This window comes from Mobula birostris, chromosome 11, assembly GCF_030028105.1.
Source record: "Mobula birostris isolate sMobBir1 chromosome 11, sMobBir1.hap1, whole genome shotgun sequence".
NCBI lineage: Eukaryota > Metazoa > Chordata > Chondrichthyes > Myliobatiformes > Myliobatidae > Mobula > Mobula birostris.
Window position 1 is genome coordinate 48560904 of NC_092380.1, and position 23680 is coordinate 48584583.

Genomic DNA, 23680 nt, shown 5'->3' on the forward strand with positions numbered 1-23680 from the left:
CTACGACAGCGTGGAGAGAGACAGTCACTCACACACACCTTCCTCCGACAGCAAGGAGAGAGACAGTCACTCACGGACCTTCCTCCGACTGCAGGGAGAGACACCGTCACTCACAGACACCTTCCTCCGACAGCAGGAAGAGAGACCGTCACTCACAGACACCTTCCTCCGACAGCAGGAGAGAGCCCGTCACTCACAGACGTTCCTCCGACAGCAGGGAGAGAGACCGTCACTCACAGACCTTCCTCCGACAGCAGGGAGAGAGACCGTCACTCTCAGACACTTTCCTCTGACAGCTGGGAGACCGTCACTCACAGACCTTCCTCCCACAGCAGGGAGAGAGACCGTCACTCAAAGACACCTTCCTCCGACAGCAGGGAGAGAGACCGTCACTCACAGACACCGTCCTCCGACAGCTAGGAGAGAGACCGTCACTCACAGACCATCCTCCGACAGCAGGGAGAGACACCGTCACTCACAGACACCTTCCTCCGAGAGCAGGAAGAGAGACCGTCACTCACAGACACCTTCCTCCGACACAGGGAGAGAGACCGTCACTCACAGACCTTCCTCGCACAGCAGGGAGAGAGACCGTCACTCACAGGCACCTTTCTCTCACAGCAGGGACATACACGGTCACTCACAGACACCTTCCTCCGACAGCAGGGACAGAGACCATCACTCACAGACACCTCCATCCGACAGCAGGGAAAGAGACTGTCACTCTCAGACATTCCTCCCACAGCAGGGAGAGACACCGTCACTCACAGAGCTTCCTCTGACAGCAGGGAGAGAGACCGTCACTCACAGACACCTTCCTCCGACAGGGAGAGAGACCATCACTCACAGACACCTTCCTCCGACAGCAGGGACAGAAACCGTCACTCACAGACACCTTCCCACGACAGCATGGAGAGAGACAATCACTCACAGACACCTTCCTCCGACAGCAGGGAGAGAGACCGTCACTCACAGACACCTTACTCCGACGGCAGGGGGAGAGACCGTCACTCACAGACCTTCCTCTGACAGCAGGGAGAGACACCGTCACTCACAGACACCTTCCTCCGACAGGGAGAGAGACCATCACTCACAGACACCTTCCTCCGACAGCAGGGACAGAAACCGTCACTCACAGACTCCTTCCTCCGACAGCAGTGAGAGAGACCATCACTCACAGACACCTTCCTCCGACAGAAGGGAGAGAGACCGTCACTCACAGACCATCCTCCGACAGCAGGGAGAGAGACAGTCACTGACAGACACCTTCCTCCGACAGCAGGGAGAGAGACCGTCATTCACAGACCTTCCTCCGACAGCTGGGAGAGAGACTGTCAGTCACAGACACCTTCCTCCGACAACAGGGAGAGACACCGTCACTCACAGACACCTTCCTCCGACAGCAGGGAGAAAGACCGTCGCTCACAGGCACCTTCCTCCGACAGCAGGGACAGAGACCGTCACTCACAGACACCTCCATCCGACAGCAGGGAAAGAGACTGTCACTCTCAGACATTCCTCCCACAGCAGGGAGAGACACCGTCACTCACAGACACCTTCCTCCGACAGGGAGAGAGACCATCACTCACAGACACCTTCCTTCGACAGCAGGGACAGAAACCGTCACTCACAGACTCCTTCCTCCGATAGCAGGGAGAGAGACCGTCACTCACAGTCACCTTCCTCCGACGGCAGGGAGAGAGACCGTCACTCACAGACCTTCCTCCCACAGCAGGGAGAGAGACCGTCACTCACAGACACCTTCCTCCGACAGGGAGAGAGACCATTACTCACAGACACCTTCCTCCGACAGCAGGGATAGAGACGGTCACTCACAGACTCCTTCCTCCGACAGCAGTGAGAGAGACCGTCACTCACAGACCTTCCTCCCACAGCAGGGAGAGAGACCGTCACTCACAGACCTTCCTCCGACAGCAGGGAGAGAGACCGTCACTCACAGAGCTTCCTCCGTCAGCAAGGTGAGAGCCCGTCACTCACAGACCTTCCTCCGACAGCAGGGAGAGAGACCGTCACTCACAGGCACCTTCCTCCCACAGCAGGGAGAGAGACCGTCACTCACAGACACCTTCCTCCGACAGCAGGGAGAGAGACCGTCACTCACAGACACCTTCCTCCTACAGCTGGCTGACCGTCACTCACAGACACCTTCCTCCTACAGCTGGCTGACCGTCACTCACAGACCTTCCTCTGACAGCAGGGAGAGAGACCGTCACTCACAGACACCTTCCTCCGACAGGGAGAGAGACCATCACTCACAGACACCTTCCTCCGACAGCAGGGACAGAAACCGTCACTCACAGACACCTTCCCACGACAGCATGGAGAGAGACAATCACTCACAGACACCTTCCTCCGACAGCAGGGAGAGAGACCGTCACTCACAGACACCTTACTCCGACGGCAGGGGGAGGGACCGTCACTCACAGACCTTCCTCTGACAGCAGGGAGAGAAACCGTCACTCACAGACACCTTCCTCCGACAGGGAGAGAGACCATCACTCACAGACACCTTCCTCCGACAGCAGGGACAGAAACCGTCACTCACAGACTCCTTCCTCCGACAGCAGTGAGAGAGACCATCACTCACAGACACCTTCCTCCGACAGAAGGGAGAGAGACCGTCACTCACAGACCGACAGCAGGGAGAGAGACAGTCACTGACAGACACCTTCCTCCGACAGCAGGGAGAGAGACCGTCATTCACAGACCTTCCTCCGACAGCTGGGAGAGAGACTGTCACTCACAGACACCTTCCTCCGACAACTGGGAGAGACACCGTCACTCACAGACACCTTCCTCCGACAGCAGGGAGAAAGACCGTCACTCACAAACCTTCCTCCCACATCAGGGAGAGTGACCGTCACTCACAGACACCACCCTCCAACAGCAGGGAGAGAGACCGTCACTCACAGACACCTTCCTCCAATAGCAGGGAGAGAGACCGTCACTCACAGAGCTTCCTCCGTCAGCAAGGTGAGAGCCCGTCACTCACAGACACCTTCCTCCGACAGCAGGGAGAGAGACCGTCACTCACAGACACCTTCCTCCGACGGCAGGGAGAGAGTCCGTCACTCACAGACCTTCCTCCGACAGCAGGGAGACAGACCGTGACTCACAGACCTTCCTCCCACAGCAGGGAGAGAGACCGTCACTCACAGACACCTTCCTCCGACAGGGAGAGAGACCATCACTCACAGACACCTTCCTCCGACAGCAGGGACAGAGACCGTCACTCACAGACTCCTTCCTCCGACAGCAGGAGAGAGACCGTCACTCACAGACGTTCCTCCGACAGCAGGGAGAGAGACCGTCACTCACAGACCTTCCTCCGACAGCAGGGAGAGAGACCGTCACGCACAGACCTTCCTCCCACAGCAGGGAGAGAGACCGTCACTCACAGACACCTTCCTCCAATAGCAGGGAGAGAGACCGTCACTCACAGAGCTCCCTCCGTCAGCAAGGTGAGAGCCCGTCACCCACAGACCTTCCTCCGACAGCAGGGAGAGAGACCGTCACTCACAGGCACCTTCCTCCCACAGCACGGACAGAGACGGTCACTCACAGACACCTTCCTCCCACAGCAGGGAGAGAGACCGTCTCTCACAGACACCTTCCTCCGACAGCAGGGAGAGAGACCGTCACTCACAGACCTTCCTCCCACAGCAGGGAGAGAGACCGTCACTCACAGACACCTTCCTCCGACAGCAGGGAGAGAGACCGTCACTCACAGACACCTTCCTCCTACAGCTGGCTGACCGTCACTCACAGACCTTCCTCTGACAGCAGGGAGAGAGACCGTCACTCACAGACACCTTCCTCCGACAGGGAGAGAGACCATCACTCACAGATACCTTCCTCCGACAGCAGGGACAGAAACCGTCACTCACAGACACCTTCCCACGACAGCATGGAGAGAGACAATCACTCACAGACACCTTCCTCCGACAGCAGGGAGAGAGACCGTCACTCACAGACACCTTACTCCGACGGCAGGGGGAGAGACCGTCACTCACAGACCTTCCTCTGACAGCAGGGAGAGAAACCGTCACTCACAGACACCTTCCTCCGACAGGGAGAGAGACCATCACTCACAGACACCTTCCTCCGACAGCAGGGACAGAAACCGTCACTCACAGACTCCTTCCTCCGACAGCAGGGAGAGAGACCGTCACTCACAGACACCTTCCTCCGACAGAAGGGAGAGAGACCGTCACTCACAGACCATCCTCCGACAGCAGGGAGAGAGACAGTCACTGACAGACACCTTCCTCCGACAGCAGGGAGAGAGACCGTCATTCACAGACCTTCCTCCGACAGCTGGGAGAGAGACTGTCACTCACAGCCACCTTCCTCCGACAACTGGGAGAGACACCGTCACTCACAGACACCTTCCTCCGACAGCAGGGAGAAAGACCGTCACTCTCAAACCTTCCTCCCACATCAGGGAGAGTGACCGTCACTCACAGACACCACCCTCCAACAGCAGGGAGAGAGACCGTCAGTCACAGACACCTTCCTCCAATAGCAAGGAGAGAGACCGTCACTCACAGAGCTTCCTCCGTCAGCAAGGTGAGAACCCGTCACTCACAGACACCTTCCTCCGACAGCAGGGAGAGAGACCGTCACTCACAGGCTCCTTCCTCCGACAGCAGGGACAGAGACTGTCACTCTCAGACATTCCTCCCACAGCAGGGAGAGACACCGTCACTCACAGACACCTTCCTCCGACAGGGAGAGAGACCATCACTCACAGACACCTTCCTCCGACGGCAGGGAGAGAGACCGTCACTCACAGAGCTTCCTCCGACAGCAGGGAGACAGACCGTCACTCACAGACCTTCCTCCCACAGCAGGGAGAGAGACCGTCACTCACAGACACCTTCCTCTGACAGGGAGAGAGACCATCACTCACAGACACCTTCCTCCGACAGCAGGGAGAGAGACCATCACTCACAGACACCTTCCTCCGACAGCAGGAGAGAGACCGTCACTCACAGACGTTCCTCCGACAGCAGGGAGAGAGACCGTCACTCACAGACCTTCCTCCGACAGCAGGGAGAGAGACCGTCACGCACAGACCTTCCTCCCACAGCAGGGAGAGAGACCGTCACTCAAAGACACCTTCCTCCCACAGCAGGGAGAGAGACCGTCACTCACAGACACCTTCCTCCGACAGCTAGGAGAGAGACCGTCACTCACAGACCATCCTCCGACAGCAGGGAGAGACACCGTCACTCACAGACTCCTTCCTCCGAGTGTAGGAAGAGAGACCGTCACTCACAGACACCTTCCTCCGACACAGGGAGAGAGACCGTCACTCACAGAACTTCCTCCGACAGCAGGGAGAGAGACCGTCACTCACAGACCTTCCTCTGACAGCAGGGAGAGAGACCGTCACGCACAGACCTTCCTCGCACAGCAGGGAGAGAGACCGTCACTCACACAGACCTTCCTCCGACGGCAGGGAGAGAGACCGTCACTCACAGGCCTCCCTCTGACAGCAGGGAGAGAGACCGTCACTCACAGGCACCTTTCTCCCACAGCAGGGACATACACGGTCACTCACAGACACCTTCCTCCGACAGCAGGGACAGAGACCATCACTCACAGACACCTCCATCCGACAGCAGGGAAAGAGACTGTCACTCTCAGACATTCCTCCCACAGCAGGGAGAGAGACCGTCCCTCACAGACACCTTCCTATGACAGCAGGGAGAGAGACCATCACTCACAGACACCTTCCTACGACAGCAGGGAGAGAGACCATCACTCACAGACACCTTCCTCCGTCAGCAAGGAGAGAGACCGTCACTCACCGACCTTCCTCCAACACCAAGGAGAGAGACTGTCACTCACAGACCTTCCTCCGACAGCAGGGAGATAGACCATCACTCACAGACACCTTCCTACGACAGCAGGGAGAGAGACCGTCACTGACAGACACCTTCCTACGACAGCAGGGAGAGAGACAGTCACTCACAGACACCTTCCTCCGACAGCAGGGAGAGTGACCGTCACTCACAGACACCTTCCTCCGACGGCATGGAGAGAGACCGTCACTCACAGACCTTCCTCTGACAACAGGGAGAGAGACCGTCACTCACAGACACCTTCCTCCGACAGGGAGAGAGACCATCACTCACAGACACCTTCCTCCGACAGGGAGAGAGACCATCACTCACAGACACCTTCCTTCGACAGCAGGGACAGAAACCGTCACTCACAGACTCCTTCCTCCGATAGCAGGGAGAGAGACCGTCACTCACAGACACCTTCCTCCGACGGCAGGGAGAGAGACCGTCACTCACAGACCTTCCTCCGACAGCAGGGAGACAGACCGTCACTCACAGACCTTCCTCCCACAGCAGGGAGAGAGACCGTCACTCACAGACACCTTCCTCCGACCCAGGGAGAGAGACCATCACTCACAGACACCTTCCTCCGACAGCAGGGATAGAGACCGTCACTCACAGACACCTTCCTCCGACAGCAGGAGAGAGACCGTCACTCACAGACGTTCCTCCGACAGCAGGGAGAGAGACCGTCACTCACAGACCTTCCTCCGACAGCAGGGAGAGAGACCGTCACGCACAGACCTTCCTCCCACAGCAGGGAGAGAGACCGTCACTCACAGACTCCTTCCTCCAATAGCAGGGAGAGAGACCGTCACTCACAGAGCTTCCTCTGTCAGCAAGGTGAGAGCCCATCACTCACAGACCTTCCTCCGACAGCAGGGAGAGAGACCGTCACTCACAGGCACCTTCCTCCCACAGCACGGACAGAGACGGTCACTCACAGACCTTCCTCCCACAGCAGGGAGAGAGACCGTCACTCACAGACACCTTCCTCCAATAGCAGGGAGAGAGACCGTCACTCACAGAGTTTCCTCCGTCAGCAAGGTGAGAGCCCGTCACCCACAGACCTTCCTCCGACAGCAGGGAGAGAGACCGTCACTCACAGGCACCTTCCTCCCACAGCACGGACAGAGACGGTCACTCACAGACACCTTCCTCCCACAGCAGGGAGAGAGACCGTCTCTCACAGACACCTTCCTCCGACAGCAGGGAGAGAGACCGTCACTCACAGACCTTCCTCCCACAGCAGGGAGAGAGACCGTCACTCACAGACACCTTCCTCCGACAGCAGGGAGAGAGACCGTCACTCACAGACACCTTCCTCCTACAGCTGGCTGACCGTCACTCACAGACCTTCCTCTGACAGCAGGGAGAGAGACCGTCACTCACAGACACCTTCCTCCGACAGGGAGAGAGACCATCACTCACAGACACCTTCCTCCGACAGCAGGGACAGAAACCGTCACTCACAGACACCTTCCCACGACAGCATGGAGAGAGACAATCACTCACAGACATCTTCCTCCGACAGCAGGGAGACCGTCACTCACAGACACCTTACTCCGACGGCAGGGGGAGAGACCGTCACTCACAGAGCTTCCTCTGACAGCAGGGAGAGAAACCGTCACTCACAGACACCTTCCTCCGACAGGGAGAGAGACCATCACTCACAGACACCTTCCTCCGACAGCAGGGACAGAAACCGTCACTCACAGACTCCTTCCTCCGACAGCAGGGAGAGAGACCGTCACTCACAGACACCTTCCTCCGACAGAAGGGAGAGAGACCGTCACTCACAGACCATCCTCCGACAGCAGGGAGAGAGACAGTCACTGACAGACACCTTCCTCCGACAGCAGGGAGAGAGACCGTCATTCACAGACCTTCCTCCGACAGCTGGGAGAGAGACTGTCACTCACAGCCACCTTCCTCCGACAACTGGGAGAGACACCGTCACTCACAGACACCTTCCTCCGACAGCAGGGAGAAAGACCGTCACTCTCAAACCTTCCTCCCACATCAGGGAGAGTGACCGTCACTCACAGACACCACCCTCCAACAGCAGGGAGAGAGACCGTCAGTCACAGACACCTTCCTCCAATAGCAAGGAGAGAGACCGTCACTCACAGAGCTTCCTCCGTCAGCAAGGTGAGAACCCGTCACTCACAGACACCTTCCTCCGACAGCAGGGAGAGAGACCGTCACTCACAGGCTCCTTCCTCCGACAGCAGGGACAGAGACTGTCACTCTCAGACATTCCTCCCACAGCAGGGAGAGACACCGTCACTCACAGACACCTTCCTCCGACAGGGAGAGAGACCATCACTCACAGACACCTTCCTCCGACGGCAGGGAGAGAGACCGTCACTCACAGAGCTTCCTCCGACAGCAGGGAGACAGACCGTCACTCACAGACCTTCCTCCCACAGCAGGGAGAGAGACCGTCACTCACAGACACCTTCCTCTGACAGGGAGAGAGACCATCACTCACAGACACCTTCCTCCGACAGCAGGGAGAGAGACCATCACTCACAGACACCTTCCTCCGACAGCAGGAGAGAGACCGTCACTCACAGACGTTCCTCCGACAGCAGGGAGAGAGACCGTCACTCACAGACCTTCCTCCGACAGCAGGGAGAGAGACCGTCACGCACAGACCTTCCTCCCACAGCAGGGAGAGAGACCGTCACTCACAGACGCCTTCCTCCGACAGCTAGGAGAGAGACCGTCACTCACAGACCTTCCTCCCACAGCAGGGAGAGAGACCGTCACTCAAAGACACCTTCCTCCCACAGCAGGGAGAGAGACCGTCACTCACAGACACCTTCCTCCGACAGCTAGGAGAGAGACCGTCACTCACAGACCATCCTCCGACAGCAGGGAGAGACACCGTCACTCACAGACTCCTTCCTCCGAGTGTAGGAAGAGAGACCGTCACTCACAGACACCTTCCTCCGACACAGGGAGAGAGACCGTCACTCACAGAACTTCCTCCGACAGCAGGGAGAGAGACCGTCACTCACAGACCTTCCTCTGACAGCAGGGAGAGAGACCGTCACGCACAGACCTTCCTCGCACAGCAGGGAGAGAGACCGTCACTCACACAGACCTTCCTCCGACGGCAGGGAGAGAGACCGTCACTCACAGGCCTTCCTCTGACAGCAGGGAGAGAGACCGTCACTCACAGGCACCTTTCTCCCACAGCAGGGACATACACGGTCACTCACAGACACCTTCCTCCGACAGCAGGGACAGAGACCATCACTCACAGACACCTCCATCCGACAGCAGGGAAAGAGACTGTCACTCTCAGACATTCCTCCCACAGCAGGGAGAGAGACCGTCCCTCACAGACACCTTCCTATGACAGCAGGGAGAGAGACCATCACTCACAGACACCTTCCTACGACAGCAGGGAGAGAGACCATCACTCACAGACACCTTCCTCCGTCAGCAAGGAGAGAGACCGTCACTCACCGACCTTCCTCCAACACCAAGGAGAGAGACTGTCACTCACAGACCTTCCTCCGACAGCAGGGAGAGAGACCATCACTCACAGACACCTTCCTACGACAGCAGGGAGAGAGACCGTCACTGACAGACACCTTCCTACGACAGCAGGGAGAGAGACAGTCACTCACAGACACCTTCCTCCGACAGCAGGGAGAGAGACCGTCAGTCACAGACACCTTCCTCCGACAGCAGGGAGACAGACCGTCACTCACAGACCTTCCTCCGACAGCAGGGAGAGAGACTGTCACTCACAGACACCTTCCTACGACAGCATGGAGAGAGACAGTCACTCACAGACACCTTCCTCCGACAGCAGGGAGAGTGACCGTGACTCACAGACACCTTCCTCCGACGGCAGGGAGAGAGACCGTCACTCACAGACCTTCCTCTGACAACAGGGAGAGAGACCGTCACTCACAGACACCTTCCTCCGACAGGGAGAGAGACCATCACTCACAGACACCTTCCTCCGACAGGGAGAGAGACCATCACTCACAGACACCTTCCTTCGACAGCAGGGACAGAAACCGTCACTCACAGACTCCTTCCTCCGATAGCAGGGAGAGAGACCGTCACTCACAGACACCTTCCTCCGACCCAGGGAGAGAGACCATCACTCACAGACACCTTCCTCCGACAGCAGGGATAGAGACCGTCACTCACAGACACCTTCCTCCGACAGCAGGAGAGAGACCGTCACTCACAGACGTTCCTCCGACAGCAGGGAGAGAGACCGTCACTCACAGACCTTCCTCCGACAGCAGGGAGAGAGACCGTCACGCACAGACCTTCCTCCCACAGCAGGGAGAGAGACCGTCACTCACAGACTCCTTCCTCCAATAGCAGGGAGAGAGACCGTCACTCACAGACTCCTTCCTCCAATAGCAGGGAGAGAGACCGTCACTCACAGAGCTTCCTCTGTCAGCAAGGTGAGAGCCCATCACTCACAGACCTTCCTCCGACAGCAGGGAGAGAGACCGTCACTCACAGGCACCTTCCTCCCACAGCACGGACAGAGACGGTCACTCACAGACCTTCCTCCCACAGCAGGGAGAGAGACCGTCACTCACAGACACCTTCCTCCGACAGCAGGGAGAGAGACCGTCACTCACAGACACCTTCCTCCTACAGCTGGCTGACCGTCACTCACAGACACCTTCCTACGACAGCATGGAGAGAGACAGTCACTCTCAGACACCTTCCTCCGACAGCAGGGAGAGAGACCGTCGCTCACAGACCTTCCTCTGACAGCAGGGAGAGAGGCCGTCACTCACAGACATCTTCCTCCGACAGCTGTGAGAGAGACCATCACTCACAGACACCTTCCTCCGAGAACAGGGAGAGATACCGTCACTCACAGACCTTCCTCTGACAGCAGGGAGAGAGACCGTCACTCACAGACACCTTCCTCCGACAGCAGGGAGAAAGACCGTCACTCACAGACCTTCCTCCCACATCAGGGAGAGTGACCGTCACTCACAGACACCTCCTTCCGACAGCAGGGAGAGAGACCGTCACTCACAGACACCTTCCTCCGACAGCTAGGAGAGAGACCGTCACTCACAGACCATCCTCCGACAGCAGGGAGAGACACCGTCACTCACAGACTCCTTCCTCCGAGTGTAGGAAGAGAGACCGTCACTCACAGACACCTTCCTCCGACACAGGGAGAGAGACCGTCACTCACAGAACTTCCTCCGACAGCAGGGAGAGAGACCGTCACTCACAGACACCTTCCTCCGACAGCTAGGAGAGAGACCGTCACTCACAGACCATCCTCCGACAGCAGGGAGAGACACCGTCACTCACAGACTCCTTCCTCCGAGTGTAGGAAGAGAGACCGTCACTCACAGACACCTTCCTCCGACACAGGGAGAGAGACCGTCACTCACAGAACTTCCTCCGACAGCAGGGAGAGAGACCGTCACTCACAGACCTTCCTCTGACAGCAGGGAGAGAGACCGTCACGCACAGACCTTCCTCGCACAGCAGGGAGAGAGACCGTCACTCACACAGACCTTCCTCCGACGGCAGGGAGAGAGACCGTCACTCACAGGCCTCCCTCTGACAGCAGGGAGAGAGACCGTCACTCACAGGCACCTTTCTCCCACAGCAGGGACATACACGGTCACTCACAGACACCTTCCTCCGACAGCAGGGACAGAGACCATCACTCACAGACACCTCCATCCGACAGCAGGGAAAGAGACTGTCACTCTCAGACATTCCTCCCACAGCAGGGAGAGAGACCGTCCCTCACAGACACCTTCCTATGACAGCAGGGAGAGAGACCATCACTCACAGACACCTTCCTACGACAGCAGGGAGAGAGACCATCACTCACAGACACCTTCCTCCGTCAGCAAGGAGAGAGACCGTCACTCACCGACCTTCCTCCAACACCAAGGAGAGAGACTGTCACTCACAGACCTTCCTCCGACAGCAGGGAGAGAGACCATCACTCACAGACACCTTCCTACGACAGCAGGGAGAGAGACCGTCACTGACAGACACCTTCCTACGACAGCAGGGAGAGAGACAGTCACTCACAGACACCTTCCTCCGACAGCAGGGAGAGTGACCGTCACTCACAGACACCTTCCTCCGACGGCATGGAGAGAGACCGTCACTCACAGACCTTCCTCTGACAACAGGGAGAGAGACCGTCACTCACAGACACCTTCCTCCGACAGGGAGAGAGACCATCACTCACAGACACCTTCCTCCGACAGGGAGAGAGACCATCACTCACAGACACCTTCCTTCGACAGCAGGGACAGAAACCGTCACTCACAGACTCCTTCCTCCGATAGCAGGGAGAGAGACCGTCACTCACAGACACCTTCCTCCGACGGCAGGGAGAGAGACCGTCACTCACAGACCTTCCTCCGACAGCAGGGAGACAGACCGTCACTCACAGACCTTCCTCCCACAGCAGGGAGAGAGACCGTCACTCACAGACACCTTCCTCCGACCCAGGGAGAGAGACCGTCACTCACAGACACCTTCCTCCGACAGCAGGGATAGAGACCGTCACTCACAGACACCTTCCTCCGACAGCAGGAGAGAGACCGTCACTCACAGACGTTCCTCCGACAGCAGGGAGAGAGACCGTCACTCACAGACCTTCCTCCGACAGCAGGGAGAGAGACCGTCACGCACAGACCTTCCTCCCACAGCAGGGAGAGAGACCGTCACTCACAGACTCCTTCCTCCAATAGCAGGGAGAGAGACCGTCACTCACAGAGCTTCCTCTGTCAGCAAGGTGAGAGCCCATCACTCACAGACCTTCCTCCGACAGCAGGGAGAGAGACCGTCACTCACAGGCACCTTCCTCCCACAGCACGGACAGAGACGGTCACTCACAGACCTTCCTCCCACAGCAGGGAGAGAGACCGTCACTCACAGACACCTTCCTCCAATAGCAGGGAGAGAGACCGTCACTCACAGAGTTTCCTCCGTCAGCAAGGTGAGAGCCCGTCACCACAGACCTTCCTCCGACAGCAGGGAGAGAGACCGTCACTCACAGGCACCTTCCTCCCACAGCACGGACAGAGACGGTCACTCACAGACACCTTCCTCCCACAGCAGGGAGAGAGACCGTCTCTCACAGACACCTTCCTCCGACAGCAGGGAGAGAGACCGTCACTCACAGACCTTCCTCCCACAGCAGGGAGAGAGACCGTCACTCACAGACACCTTCCTCCGACAGCAGGGAGAGAGACCGTCACTCACAGACACCTTCCTCCTACAGCTGGCTGACCGTCACTCACAGACCTTCCTCTGACAGCAGGGAGAGAGACCGTCACTCACAGACCCTTCCTCCGACAGGGAGAGAGACCATCACTCACAGACACCTTCCTCCGACAGCAGGGACAGAAACCGTCACTCACAGACACCTTCCCACGACAGCATGGAGAGAGACAATCACTCACAGACACCTTCCTCCGACAGCAGGGAGACCGTCACTCACAGACACCTTACTCCGACGGCAGGGGGAGAGACCGTCACTCACAGAGCTTCCTCTGACAGCAGGGAGAGAAACCGTCCACTCACAGACACCTTCCTCCGACAGGGAGAGAGACCATCACTCACAGACACCTTCCTCCGACAGCAGGGACAGAAACCGTCACTCACAGACTCCTTCCTCCGACAGCAGGGAGAGAGACCGTCACTCACAGACACCTTCCTCCGACAGAAGGGAGAGAGACCGTCACTCACAGACCATCCTCCGACAGCAGGGAGAGAGACAGTCACTGACAGACACCTTCCTCCGACAGCAGGGAGAGAGACCGTCATTCACAGACCTTCCTCCGACAGCTGGGAGAGAGGACTGTCACTCACAGCCACCTTCCTCCGACAACTGGGAGAGACACCGTCACTCACAGACACCTTCCTCCGACAGCAGGGAGAAAGACCGTCACTCTCAAACCTTCCTCCCACATCAGGGAGAGAGACCGTCACTCACAGACACCTTCCTCCGACAGCAGGGATAGAGACCGTCACTCACAGACACCTTCCTCCGACAGCAGGAGAGAGACCGTCACTCACAGACGTTCCTCCGACAGCAGGGAGAGAGACCGTCACTCACAGACCTTCCTCCGACAGCAGGGAGAGAGACCGTCACGCACAGACCTTCCTCCCACAGCAGGGAGAGAGACCGTCACTCACAGACTCCTTCCTCCAATAGCAGGGAGAGAGACCGTCACTCACAGACTCCTTCCTCCAATAGCAGGGAGAGAGACCGTCACTCACAGAGCTTCCTCTGTCAGCAAGGTGAGAGCCCATCACTCACAGACCTTCCTCCGACAGCAGGGAGAGAGACCGTCACTCACAGGCACCTTCCTCCCACAGCACGGACAGAGACGGTCACTCACAGACCTTCCTCCCACAGCAGGGAGAGAGACCGTCACTCACAGACACCTTCCTCCGACAGCAGGGAGAGAGACCGTCACTCACAGACACCTTCCTCCTACAGCTGGCTGACCGTCACTCACAGACACCTTCCTACGACAGCATGGAGAGAGACAGTCACTCTCAGACACCTTCCTCCGACAGCAGGGAGAGAGACCGTCACTCACAGACCTTCCTCTGACAGCAGGGAGAGAGGCCGTCACTCACAGACACCTTCCTCCGACAGCTGTGAGAGAGACCATCACTCACAGACACCTTCCTCCGAGAACAGGGAGAGATACCGTCACTCACAGACCTTCCTCTGACAGCAGGGAGAGAGACCGTCACTCACAGACACCTTCCTCCGACAGCAGGGAGAAAGACTGTCACTCACAGACCTTCCTCCCACATCAGGGAGAGTGACCGTCACTCACAGACACCTCCTTCCGACAGCAGGGAGAGAGACCGTCACTCACAGACACCTTCCTCCAATAGCAGGGAGAGAGCCCGTCACTCACAGACCTTCCTCCGACAGCAGGGAGAGAGACCGTCACTCACAGACACTTTCCTCCGACAGCAGGGAGAGAGACCGTCACTCACAGACCTTCCTCCGACAGCAGGGAGAGAGACCGTCACTCACAGACCTTCCTCCGACAGCAAGGAGAGAGACCGTCACTCACAGACCTTCCTCCGACAGCATGGAGAGAGACAGTCACTCACAGACACCTTCCTCCGACAGCAGGGACAGTGACAGTCACTCACAGACACCTTCCTCCGACGGCAGGGAGAGAGACTGTCACTCACAGACCTTCCTCCGACAGCAGGGAGACAGACCGTCACTCACAGAGCTTCCTCTTACAGCAGGGAGAGAGACTGTCATTCTCAGACTTTACTCTGACAGCAGGGAGAGAAACCGTCACTGCAGACACCTTTTCTGCGTCAGCAGGGGGCACTTCGTCAGAATACTCTTGACCAAGGGTCTTCAACCTGAATCATTGACTCTGTTTCTCCTCCACAGATGCAGCCTGACCTGCTGAGCATTTCGCAGCTCGTTCTGTTTCTGTAATGCACGTGGCATCCAGGCAAATATGGCTCGCCCATGGATGTCAATGCACACTCTGGGGTTCTTCATGCATGAATGCAGAAGACTGAGAAAAATATCAAAGGTTAGGGAACTTGCAGTAAGCGGCATCTTTTCATAAGGATTGACTTAATTTTCTTGAAACCAAATGGAACAGCACACAGGCTTCCAACCTAAGTCTTCATTTGAATAGCTGAGCAACCAGAGACAGCAAATAACAAGTCAATATCAAAAGTCCCAGAGAGCTGTTTAGAAACAAAGAAAGGATGCAAAGGTTATGAAGAACAGTAGAACCTAATATTTTATAACCACATGAAAAAAAACACAAATGGTTAAGGGAATTATGCCCAGTTGCTGTTTGAGTTGTTATGCATGGTAAGAATATGTCATACTTGTTTAATGAGTACTTTGTATCAACAGAGGGACTGGCTTAAACGCTGACAGCACAAAGCAATCTGAAATTGTCAAAAGGGATCATCTTTGTCGGTTTAATGTAATTAAGCGATTCTATTGGGCAAAGTAATACCTGTACTACCTGAGAACTGATAGTTTCCTCCCCAGTGCGTTAGAAAGGAAATTTCAGATGTATTCATCATAATCATAATGACCAAAGTTCTCTGAACTCAGGGAAGTGCCTTTGGATAAAATAATTGCAAGTAACACTACAACATTTATGAAGGGTGGGAGAGAGAAACCAAATAACCAGAGACTCTACCTGTTGGTAATTGCAGGAACTTCATGGTCGCACAGCATAAAAACAGACCACACAGTCCATCATGTACCCACTTACACTACTGTGCTTGACTCTATACCTCAGCACGTCGGCTATTCCTGAAAGATTACGAGAGTCTCTACCACCCCATTGTCGGTCACGATGGAGTGACGGAGCTTTTGGACAATGCTAAAATGCTAAATTTTGTGGGGTGTTGGGGGGGAGCGCAGGCTGGCTATGTGAAGCGCTCCGTGAGTCACAAGAATGGAGAAGTATTAGGCATCCCGTGAAGTCCTTGAGGCCATCATTCCTGCTGGGTTCACCTTTTATGGCAGAATTCCAAGCTTCATATCACACCCTTCTTTGTAAAATTATCAAAGAATGCGGAGGCCCCAGCGTCGATACTTGGAAAACACCACGCTGCTCTACCAGTCTATATAACTTATTCTTACCACAATTCTCGACTTCCTGCCTCTGAGCCAATTTCCTGTGTGTACTGATGTTAATTCCATGGGTGATCAGACTTCGGTGTGGGATTTTATCAGTTTTTAAAATCTGGATGTATTTAATTATTACCAAATGTATTTAATTGTTTTAAAATATTTTCTAGTATTTTTTATTTAATTATTAATACAAAAATGATAATTTATATTTAATAGTTCCATTAATTCTTAATAGTTTTGAATATCTCTCAAAAATGCTGTAAATATCAAAGGCATTTGTGAAGATTCAAAGTCTTTGGAAAGATTTACCCACCAGTGAGCCTCAGGGTGTGACTCTGCCTTAGCCAAATGTCAGAACGTTGCTGGGCATGGGGCTTAGTGTTGATAAGGGAGAAGAGTCATGCTTCAGATATACACTGCTTTGGTGTGCTCCCTATAACACACATAGCTGTGTGTACCAATCCACAGCAATGACATGGGGCATGCAGATGTACCACTCATCTGCCCAAGCCTGCTCAGCGACGGAGTACATGGCTGACTTAGTAGTCATTTTAATTCCCCCTCGCTGCCCGCTTGTCACTACCATTGGAAAGGAACTACAGGAGCCTAAGGACCACACTCAGCTTTTTAGCAACAGCATCTTCCCCTATGCCACCAGAGTTCTGAATGTCCCATATGAATGCTACCTCATTATTCCTCTTTTGCACTTCTTGTTTGTAAACTTGCAGTTTTTTCGCCTTGCACTGAACTGCTGCCACAGCACAACAGATTTCACTCCACCTGACAGAGATAATAAGCTTGGTTCTGGTTCTGATTCCAGAAACTGTCTCCCTCTGCTCTAAAAATATTCTGACTCCTATTCCACCGTCCTTTGAAGAGAGTTTCAAAGATGTCACACCTAACTGACTGAGTGTAACTGGGGCCTCAGTTCTGGAGTTTTTGGCCCAGGAGGTGAAATCTGCCATCATACTTGGGAGCAGTGCTTGAATGCATGAACGTTACCTCACTATTCCTTTTATTTGCACTGTTTATTGATTTACGTAAGTTATAGTCATTTTGACTTTGCTGCCACAAAACAACAAATTTCACGTCATAAACACCACAAAGTCAGTGATAATAAATCTTACTCCAATTCTGATCCTGATTCCGACATTGGTTCATCCATCCCTATCGTGAACCTGAAGGACTTTACACAGATGGACACAATTGTAGGTAGAGCAGTGTAATTCCTCAATTGAAATTGCGCATTTGAACAGAGCCAATGATTCTCCCTGAGCTATTATGATGAATAGTTGAGGAGAGGAAGTGAAGATGCTGAAGTTCCTGTGATATTACATTCTGGATTATACTCCAGAAACTACAGTAGAACTCCAATAATCTGCTCTCTGATTGTTCGTACAGCCTGATGCTTTGGCACCTGGCTGACCAGATATTAATTCCTGAGCTCTCAGTAAACATACAAAGGATCTAGCTCCTGTACTTCAACTAACATACAAGGACCTTGGTTCCCAAACACCCTTCCAAGGTACAGGGACCCCAGTTTCCGCATTCCCCATAACACACTGAGAAACCAATGACCACATTCCCAATAATACACTGAGACCTTAATTCCTAGATTCCCTTGAAACTCCATGGGTGCTGTTCCTGTGCTTCTTTGAGCTTAACGGGGCACAATTCCCCTATTCCTTTGAAACTCATTGGAGCCGTGGTTTCCTGCACTGGAACCTCACTGGGATCTATTTCCTGCATTTAAGCTTTCTGTGTTTGCTGAAAATTATTGATTTGATTTATTTTATTTAGTGATACAGCACAGCGTAGGCCCTTCTGGCCCTTGGAGCCGTGCCAGCTGAGTAACCCCACAATCCTAATCTAAATACGAAAAGTTATTATACTCTAATTTTAATTTATCTTACTAGAACCTTAAAAAACATGCATTGAAAGTGATTTGGAATATTAATTGGAATAACTTCCAGTAGCACCTGTCCACCTCTAGCACTGTTCCAAACACGGCAGATTAATAGTTTCACTGTAGTCACTAAAAACTTTTTCGATCCTGTTGCAATACCAGGAACGATTAAATTTCAAAGGGGTCCACGTTGCCACGCAAATGAATAGGATGGTTAAAATGCGTAGCCATGTGTTGGCCATCATTACCCAGGGGATTGAGTTAATGAGCTGCAAGATAGTGGTGCATCTCTGTAAAACTGGCTGACCACACCTGGAGTATTGTGCTCAGTTCTGGCTGCCTCATTATAGGAAGGATGTGAAAGCTTTAGAGAGGGTGCAGAGGAGAATCACCAGGATGCTGCCTGGATTAGAGAGCATGTCTTATGAGGAAAGGTTGAGTGAGCTAGAGCTTTTGTCATTGGAACAAAGGAAGATGAGGGGTAATTTGACAGAGGTGTATAAGATGACAAGAGGCATTGATAGAGTGGACAGCTTTTTCCAAGGGTAGCAATGTCTAATACTAGGGGGCATAATCTTAAAACGATTAGAGAAAAGTATGGGAGCAATGTTAGAGGTAGTTTTTTTTTACATAGAGAGTGGTGGGTGCACAAAGCCTGCTACCAGGGGTGATGGTAGAAGCAGATACATTAGGGACATTTGTGAGACTCTCAGGTAGGCAGTTGGGTGAAGGAAAAGCAGAGGGTTAGGTTGATCTTAGGGTAGGTTAAGTGGTGAGCACAACATTGTGGGCTGAAGGACCTCTACTGTACTGTTTTATGTTCGAAAGTAAAATTCCAGTTATATAGAATTCCTTACAAAATGAAGCAACTGCATGAATATTTCATATTTGCATAATAATTGAATATTGTAAATTCACAGTGAGTGGTAGCACAAATCCATTATATTAATATCTCAGAGTAAGAAGCTGTTTTTTATCATGAGCATTACAGCTTGGTGGGTAAATACAGTATTCCAAATGTCATATCAAGAATTTTTCATACCTTCAGTTTGATACTCTATATATTAAATGTCTTTAAGTGATTTTGTTTTAGGCTGCAACAAGAGTGCACTAGCCATTACAACATAAGTCTGGAAATTCCTAACCAATATGTTACATCAAAACATGTAAATTTTACGCAACATATTGACTTGGACTTCCAAAGAGTTAAGATTGATGTCTCAGAAGTTCCCCAGTGTAGTTGGTTCTTCCTTGTCCTTACCACCAGTGCATAAGTTCTCATAAGCTTACTCAAAATGATTGTCCTGTTCTTTTTTTTCCCAAAGGGGAATATCCCACCGAGGTGACTCGCCTCCTCCAGGCAACAGTGGAGGTTCTGGAGGGCCTTCAAGTGCAAATGGACCTTGGTGAAGTTAACAAGATTTTGGTAAGTCAGCATCAGAATTTGGTTGCTAATGGAAACCATCATTATCTGGGCCCTGGTTGCAGGGTGATAGGGAAGGGGAGGAATGGGAAGAGGCCCTGTGGGCTCTGTTAATTTATATTTGCGACTCTGCAACCTTAAATCAGTAAACTTGGACAAGCTTTCAATCGAAGCCAATTTGCTCAAGAAGGAATGGGGACAAATGTGAAGTATAGTTGAGCAATCTCCCATGAGGGGGCATGGGATGTCCTTGCAGCTTGAATGAATCAAAATAAATGTATTTTAGTAACTATTAATTAGGCTTTAATTAAGCTGTTGAATAAGTTAATTAACCAGGAAACAAGCAGGTCACACACCAATCAGTGGTGCAGAGTCACATCTCCAACACCCTGGGTTCAGTCCTGAGCTCAGGTGCTGTCATGTGGAGTTTGCACATTCTCTCTGGACCAGACGCATCAGCCCCTCGCCCCACAAACACATTGGTTAGTCTGATGCTGTAAATTGTCCCTTGTACGATTGAACATGGTATGTGGAGGGAAATTGAAGAGAAAGTAGAAATAGAATTAGTGTAACTTTAAAATAAATAGGTGGTTGATTGACAGCACAGACTCAGTGGGCCAAAAGACCTGTTTCTGTGCTTTATGACTCAAAGATTCTATACAAAAATACTATTAAATGTTAATTAATTTATTGAGAATTCTCTCATCCTCCTCGGGCAGTTGGTTAGCAGATCATTACTGGGAAGGCAGATCATTACTTTTTCCGTTGAGAGTGGGGGAGATTCAAACAAGACGACATGAGTTGAGAGTTAAGGGGCAAAAGTTTAGGGGTAACATGAGGGGGAACTTCTTTACTGAGAGAGTGGTAGCTGTGTGGAACGAGCTTCCAGCAGAAGCAGTAGAGGCAGGCTCGATATTGTCATTTTAAAAAAAATTGGATAGCTATATGGACAGGAAAGGAATGGAGGGTTATGGGCTGAGTGCAGGTAGATGGGACTAGGTGAGAGTAAGAGTTCAGCATGGACTAGAAGGGCCGAGATGGCCTGTTTCTGTGCTGTAATTGTTAATATGGTTATAAGGCGGAGAGCAGAATTTCCAAAGCAGTGCAGTGTGTCATTTTGAATCAGATCCAATGAATGTTGACTATTAATTAGAATCACATATTGCAACATTTGCTTAAAAGTAGTTCCACAAGGCCTGGCAGAATAGTAGCTTTCAATTATCAGTCTATAAAGAAACACAGGTTCAAAGAGTAGCTAACAAAATTCAGAGCCCACACAACCCCAGTCCCATGACTATTGTAGTTGTGCCAATCTACGTCATTCCATGGATAGAAGAGTTATCTTCTGGAGAGGGGGTCAGGTAATCCGTTCCATCTGCATGGAAAAATCCTTTTTGTAATTCACGGATGGCTGTAACTTTCTTTGTAGTGTTCATTGTAGTCATGCGAGCCACTGTTTTTAAGTTATTCAGAAACCCTTCTCGGGCCCTGAGTCTGAATGAGAACGAATTATTTCCCTTAAAAGTCAAACAGTAAGTTCTCTGATTGATGTGGAGGTGTGACGGTATCTGCACCCCCCCCCCCCCCATGGTGTGGATCTTGTCTGTTGAGAGGCATAATAATCATGATCTTTATCACAACAACTCCAAGAGAAATGCAGGGATCAGCACCACCATCTGTACAAGGCCTTTGATGGCATCACCAAGTCTCTCCCATGGAGCCCACTCCTCAAATTCGGCTGCATGTCATGCTTGCTCCACGAGGGCATACACTTTCTGATCCTGACCAAATGGGCCTCTCACACTCCCCACCACAATGTACACTGATGTAGCTTAACAGTGATGGCAAACAAACCTGAAGTTGGAATACAGATGTTCATCTGTAGCACAACTGAGGGGGAGCAGGTCCAAGCGATTAAAAGGTGAATTTCCCTGGCTCCTGTGTTGCAGAAGAGGAAACAGGCAAACTTTGTTCTGATGTGCCTGAAGCTCAACTCAAAAGTTGAATAAAATGCTGAGGGTGTGTAGTATCTGCTCCAGCCTGAGATGGTGGCGAGAAGCAAGTAGGATTTGTGGCAAACCTGCCAAGTTTGTGCCAGTTCCAGCTTCATCTGCCTGTAGCTTCAAATAACCTTCCCTATGTGCCCTGCCTCAGCCAACCATTGACCATCTGGCCAGCCAATCACCTCAGTTATTAAGTCTCTGTCACCCCCAAAGTGGCATTCAAAAATCCTCCATAACTGGCTGCCCTTCACCAGCCATGCTTATTTGATTCAGTAACTTGAATAGCAAATCCCTTCACAAATTCTGGCCCTGTCTTTGAATCCCTGACTAAAGGTATGTATATAGAAACATAGAAAATAGGTGCAGGAGTAGGCCATTCGGCCCTTCGAGCCTGCACCGCCATTTATTATGATCATGGCTGATCATCCAACTCAGAACCCCGCCCCAGCCTTCCCTCCATACCCCCCGATCCCCATAGCCACAAGGGCCATATCTAACTCCCTCTTAAATATAGCCAATGAACTGGCCTCAACTGTTTCCTGTGGCAGGGAATTCCACAGATTCACCACTCTCTGTGTGAAGAAGTTTTTCCTAATCTCGCTCCTAAAAGGCTTCCCCTTTATCCTCAAACTGTGACCCCTTGTTCTGGACTTCCCCAACATCGGGAACAATCTTCCTGCATCTAGCCTGTCCAATCCCTTTAGGATTTTATACGTTTCAATCAGATCCCCCCTCAATCTTCTAAATTCCAACGAGTACAAGCCCAGTTCATCCAGTCTTTCTTCATATGAAAGTCCTGCCATCCCAAGAATCAATCTGGTGAACCTTCTTTGTACTCCCTCTATGGCAAGGATGTCTTTCCTCAGATTAGGGGACCAAAACTGCACACAATACTCCAGGTGTGGTCTCACCAAGGCCTTGTACAACTGCAGTAGTACCTCCCTGCTCCTGTACTCGAATCCTCTCGCTATAAATGCCAGCATACCATTCGCCTTTTTCACCGCCTGCTGTACCTGCATGCCCACTTTCAATGACTGGTGTATAATGACACCCAGGTCTCGTTGCACCTCCCCTTTTCCTAATCGGCCACCATTCAGATAATAATCTGTTTTCCTGTTCTTGCCACCAAAGTGGATAACTTCACATTTATCCACATTAAATTGCATCTGCCATGAATATCTGGTAGGGTACATATAAATGAATATGTTTCCTGTGACAGCACTTCAGAAATAATTAGGGTTATCAGTCTAACTGCAGAGTTGTGCGCCAGCTTCTGAAGGTTGATGACGTCTTTTTTTAGAAACACACTGTTCAACACCAGAGGAAATAGTAGAATCCATCCACTAGTCCAAACATTAGGAAAGCAACAGTAGTTTTTTTGATTTTTAAAGGAATCGAGGATATGGAATAGTACTGAGGGAGGTGATCAGATGTGGCAGCATTAATTGTTGAGAGCAACATACATCAAAGTTGCTGGTGAACACAGCAGGCCAGGCAGCATCTCTAGGAAGAGGTACAGTCGACGTTTCAGGCCAAGACCAGCAACTTTGATGTGTGTTGCTTGAATTTCCAGCACCTGCAGAATTCCTGTTGTTTGCGTTAATTGTTGAGATACTGGTTAAGCCAAAGAGGATGAATGGCCTCTTCCTGTTCTTTTTGTTACATCTTTGGTGGCTGGTGAATATGGAGATAGATCTTGGCAAAATAGCCTTCCGATGGGAAATCCAAACACTCTGGAAGATCAAATGAGGAAGACTGAGAGATGTTCAAATAAACATCTTTTAACATTGTTAACCAGCGAGTTGTTTGTTATGTCTCCCCTCTCGCTAT

General features: G+C 52.4%; 1 protein-coding gene across 2 annotated transcripts in view; it reads left to right on the forward strand.

Annotated features, from left to right (window-relative positions):
* trim44 (tripartite motif containing 44) overlaps positions 1–23680 on the forward strand; it is a 214588-nt gene that overhangs the window by 186419 nt on the left and 4489 nt on the right. The window contains exons 5-6 of one of the 2 annotated variants that reach the window (XM_072272197.1): positions 15301–15448; positions 19750–19833. In XM_072272197.1, the coding sequence (XP_072128298.1) occupies positions 15301–15319 (19 nt within the window). In that variant the 3' untranslated portion in view covers positions 15320–15448; positions 19750–19833. Of the gene's footprint in view, positions 1–15300; positions 15449–19749; positions 19851–23680 lie in introns of those variants that run through there. The other variant, XM_072272194.1, reaches the window with a different exon arrangement.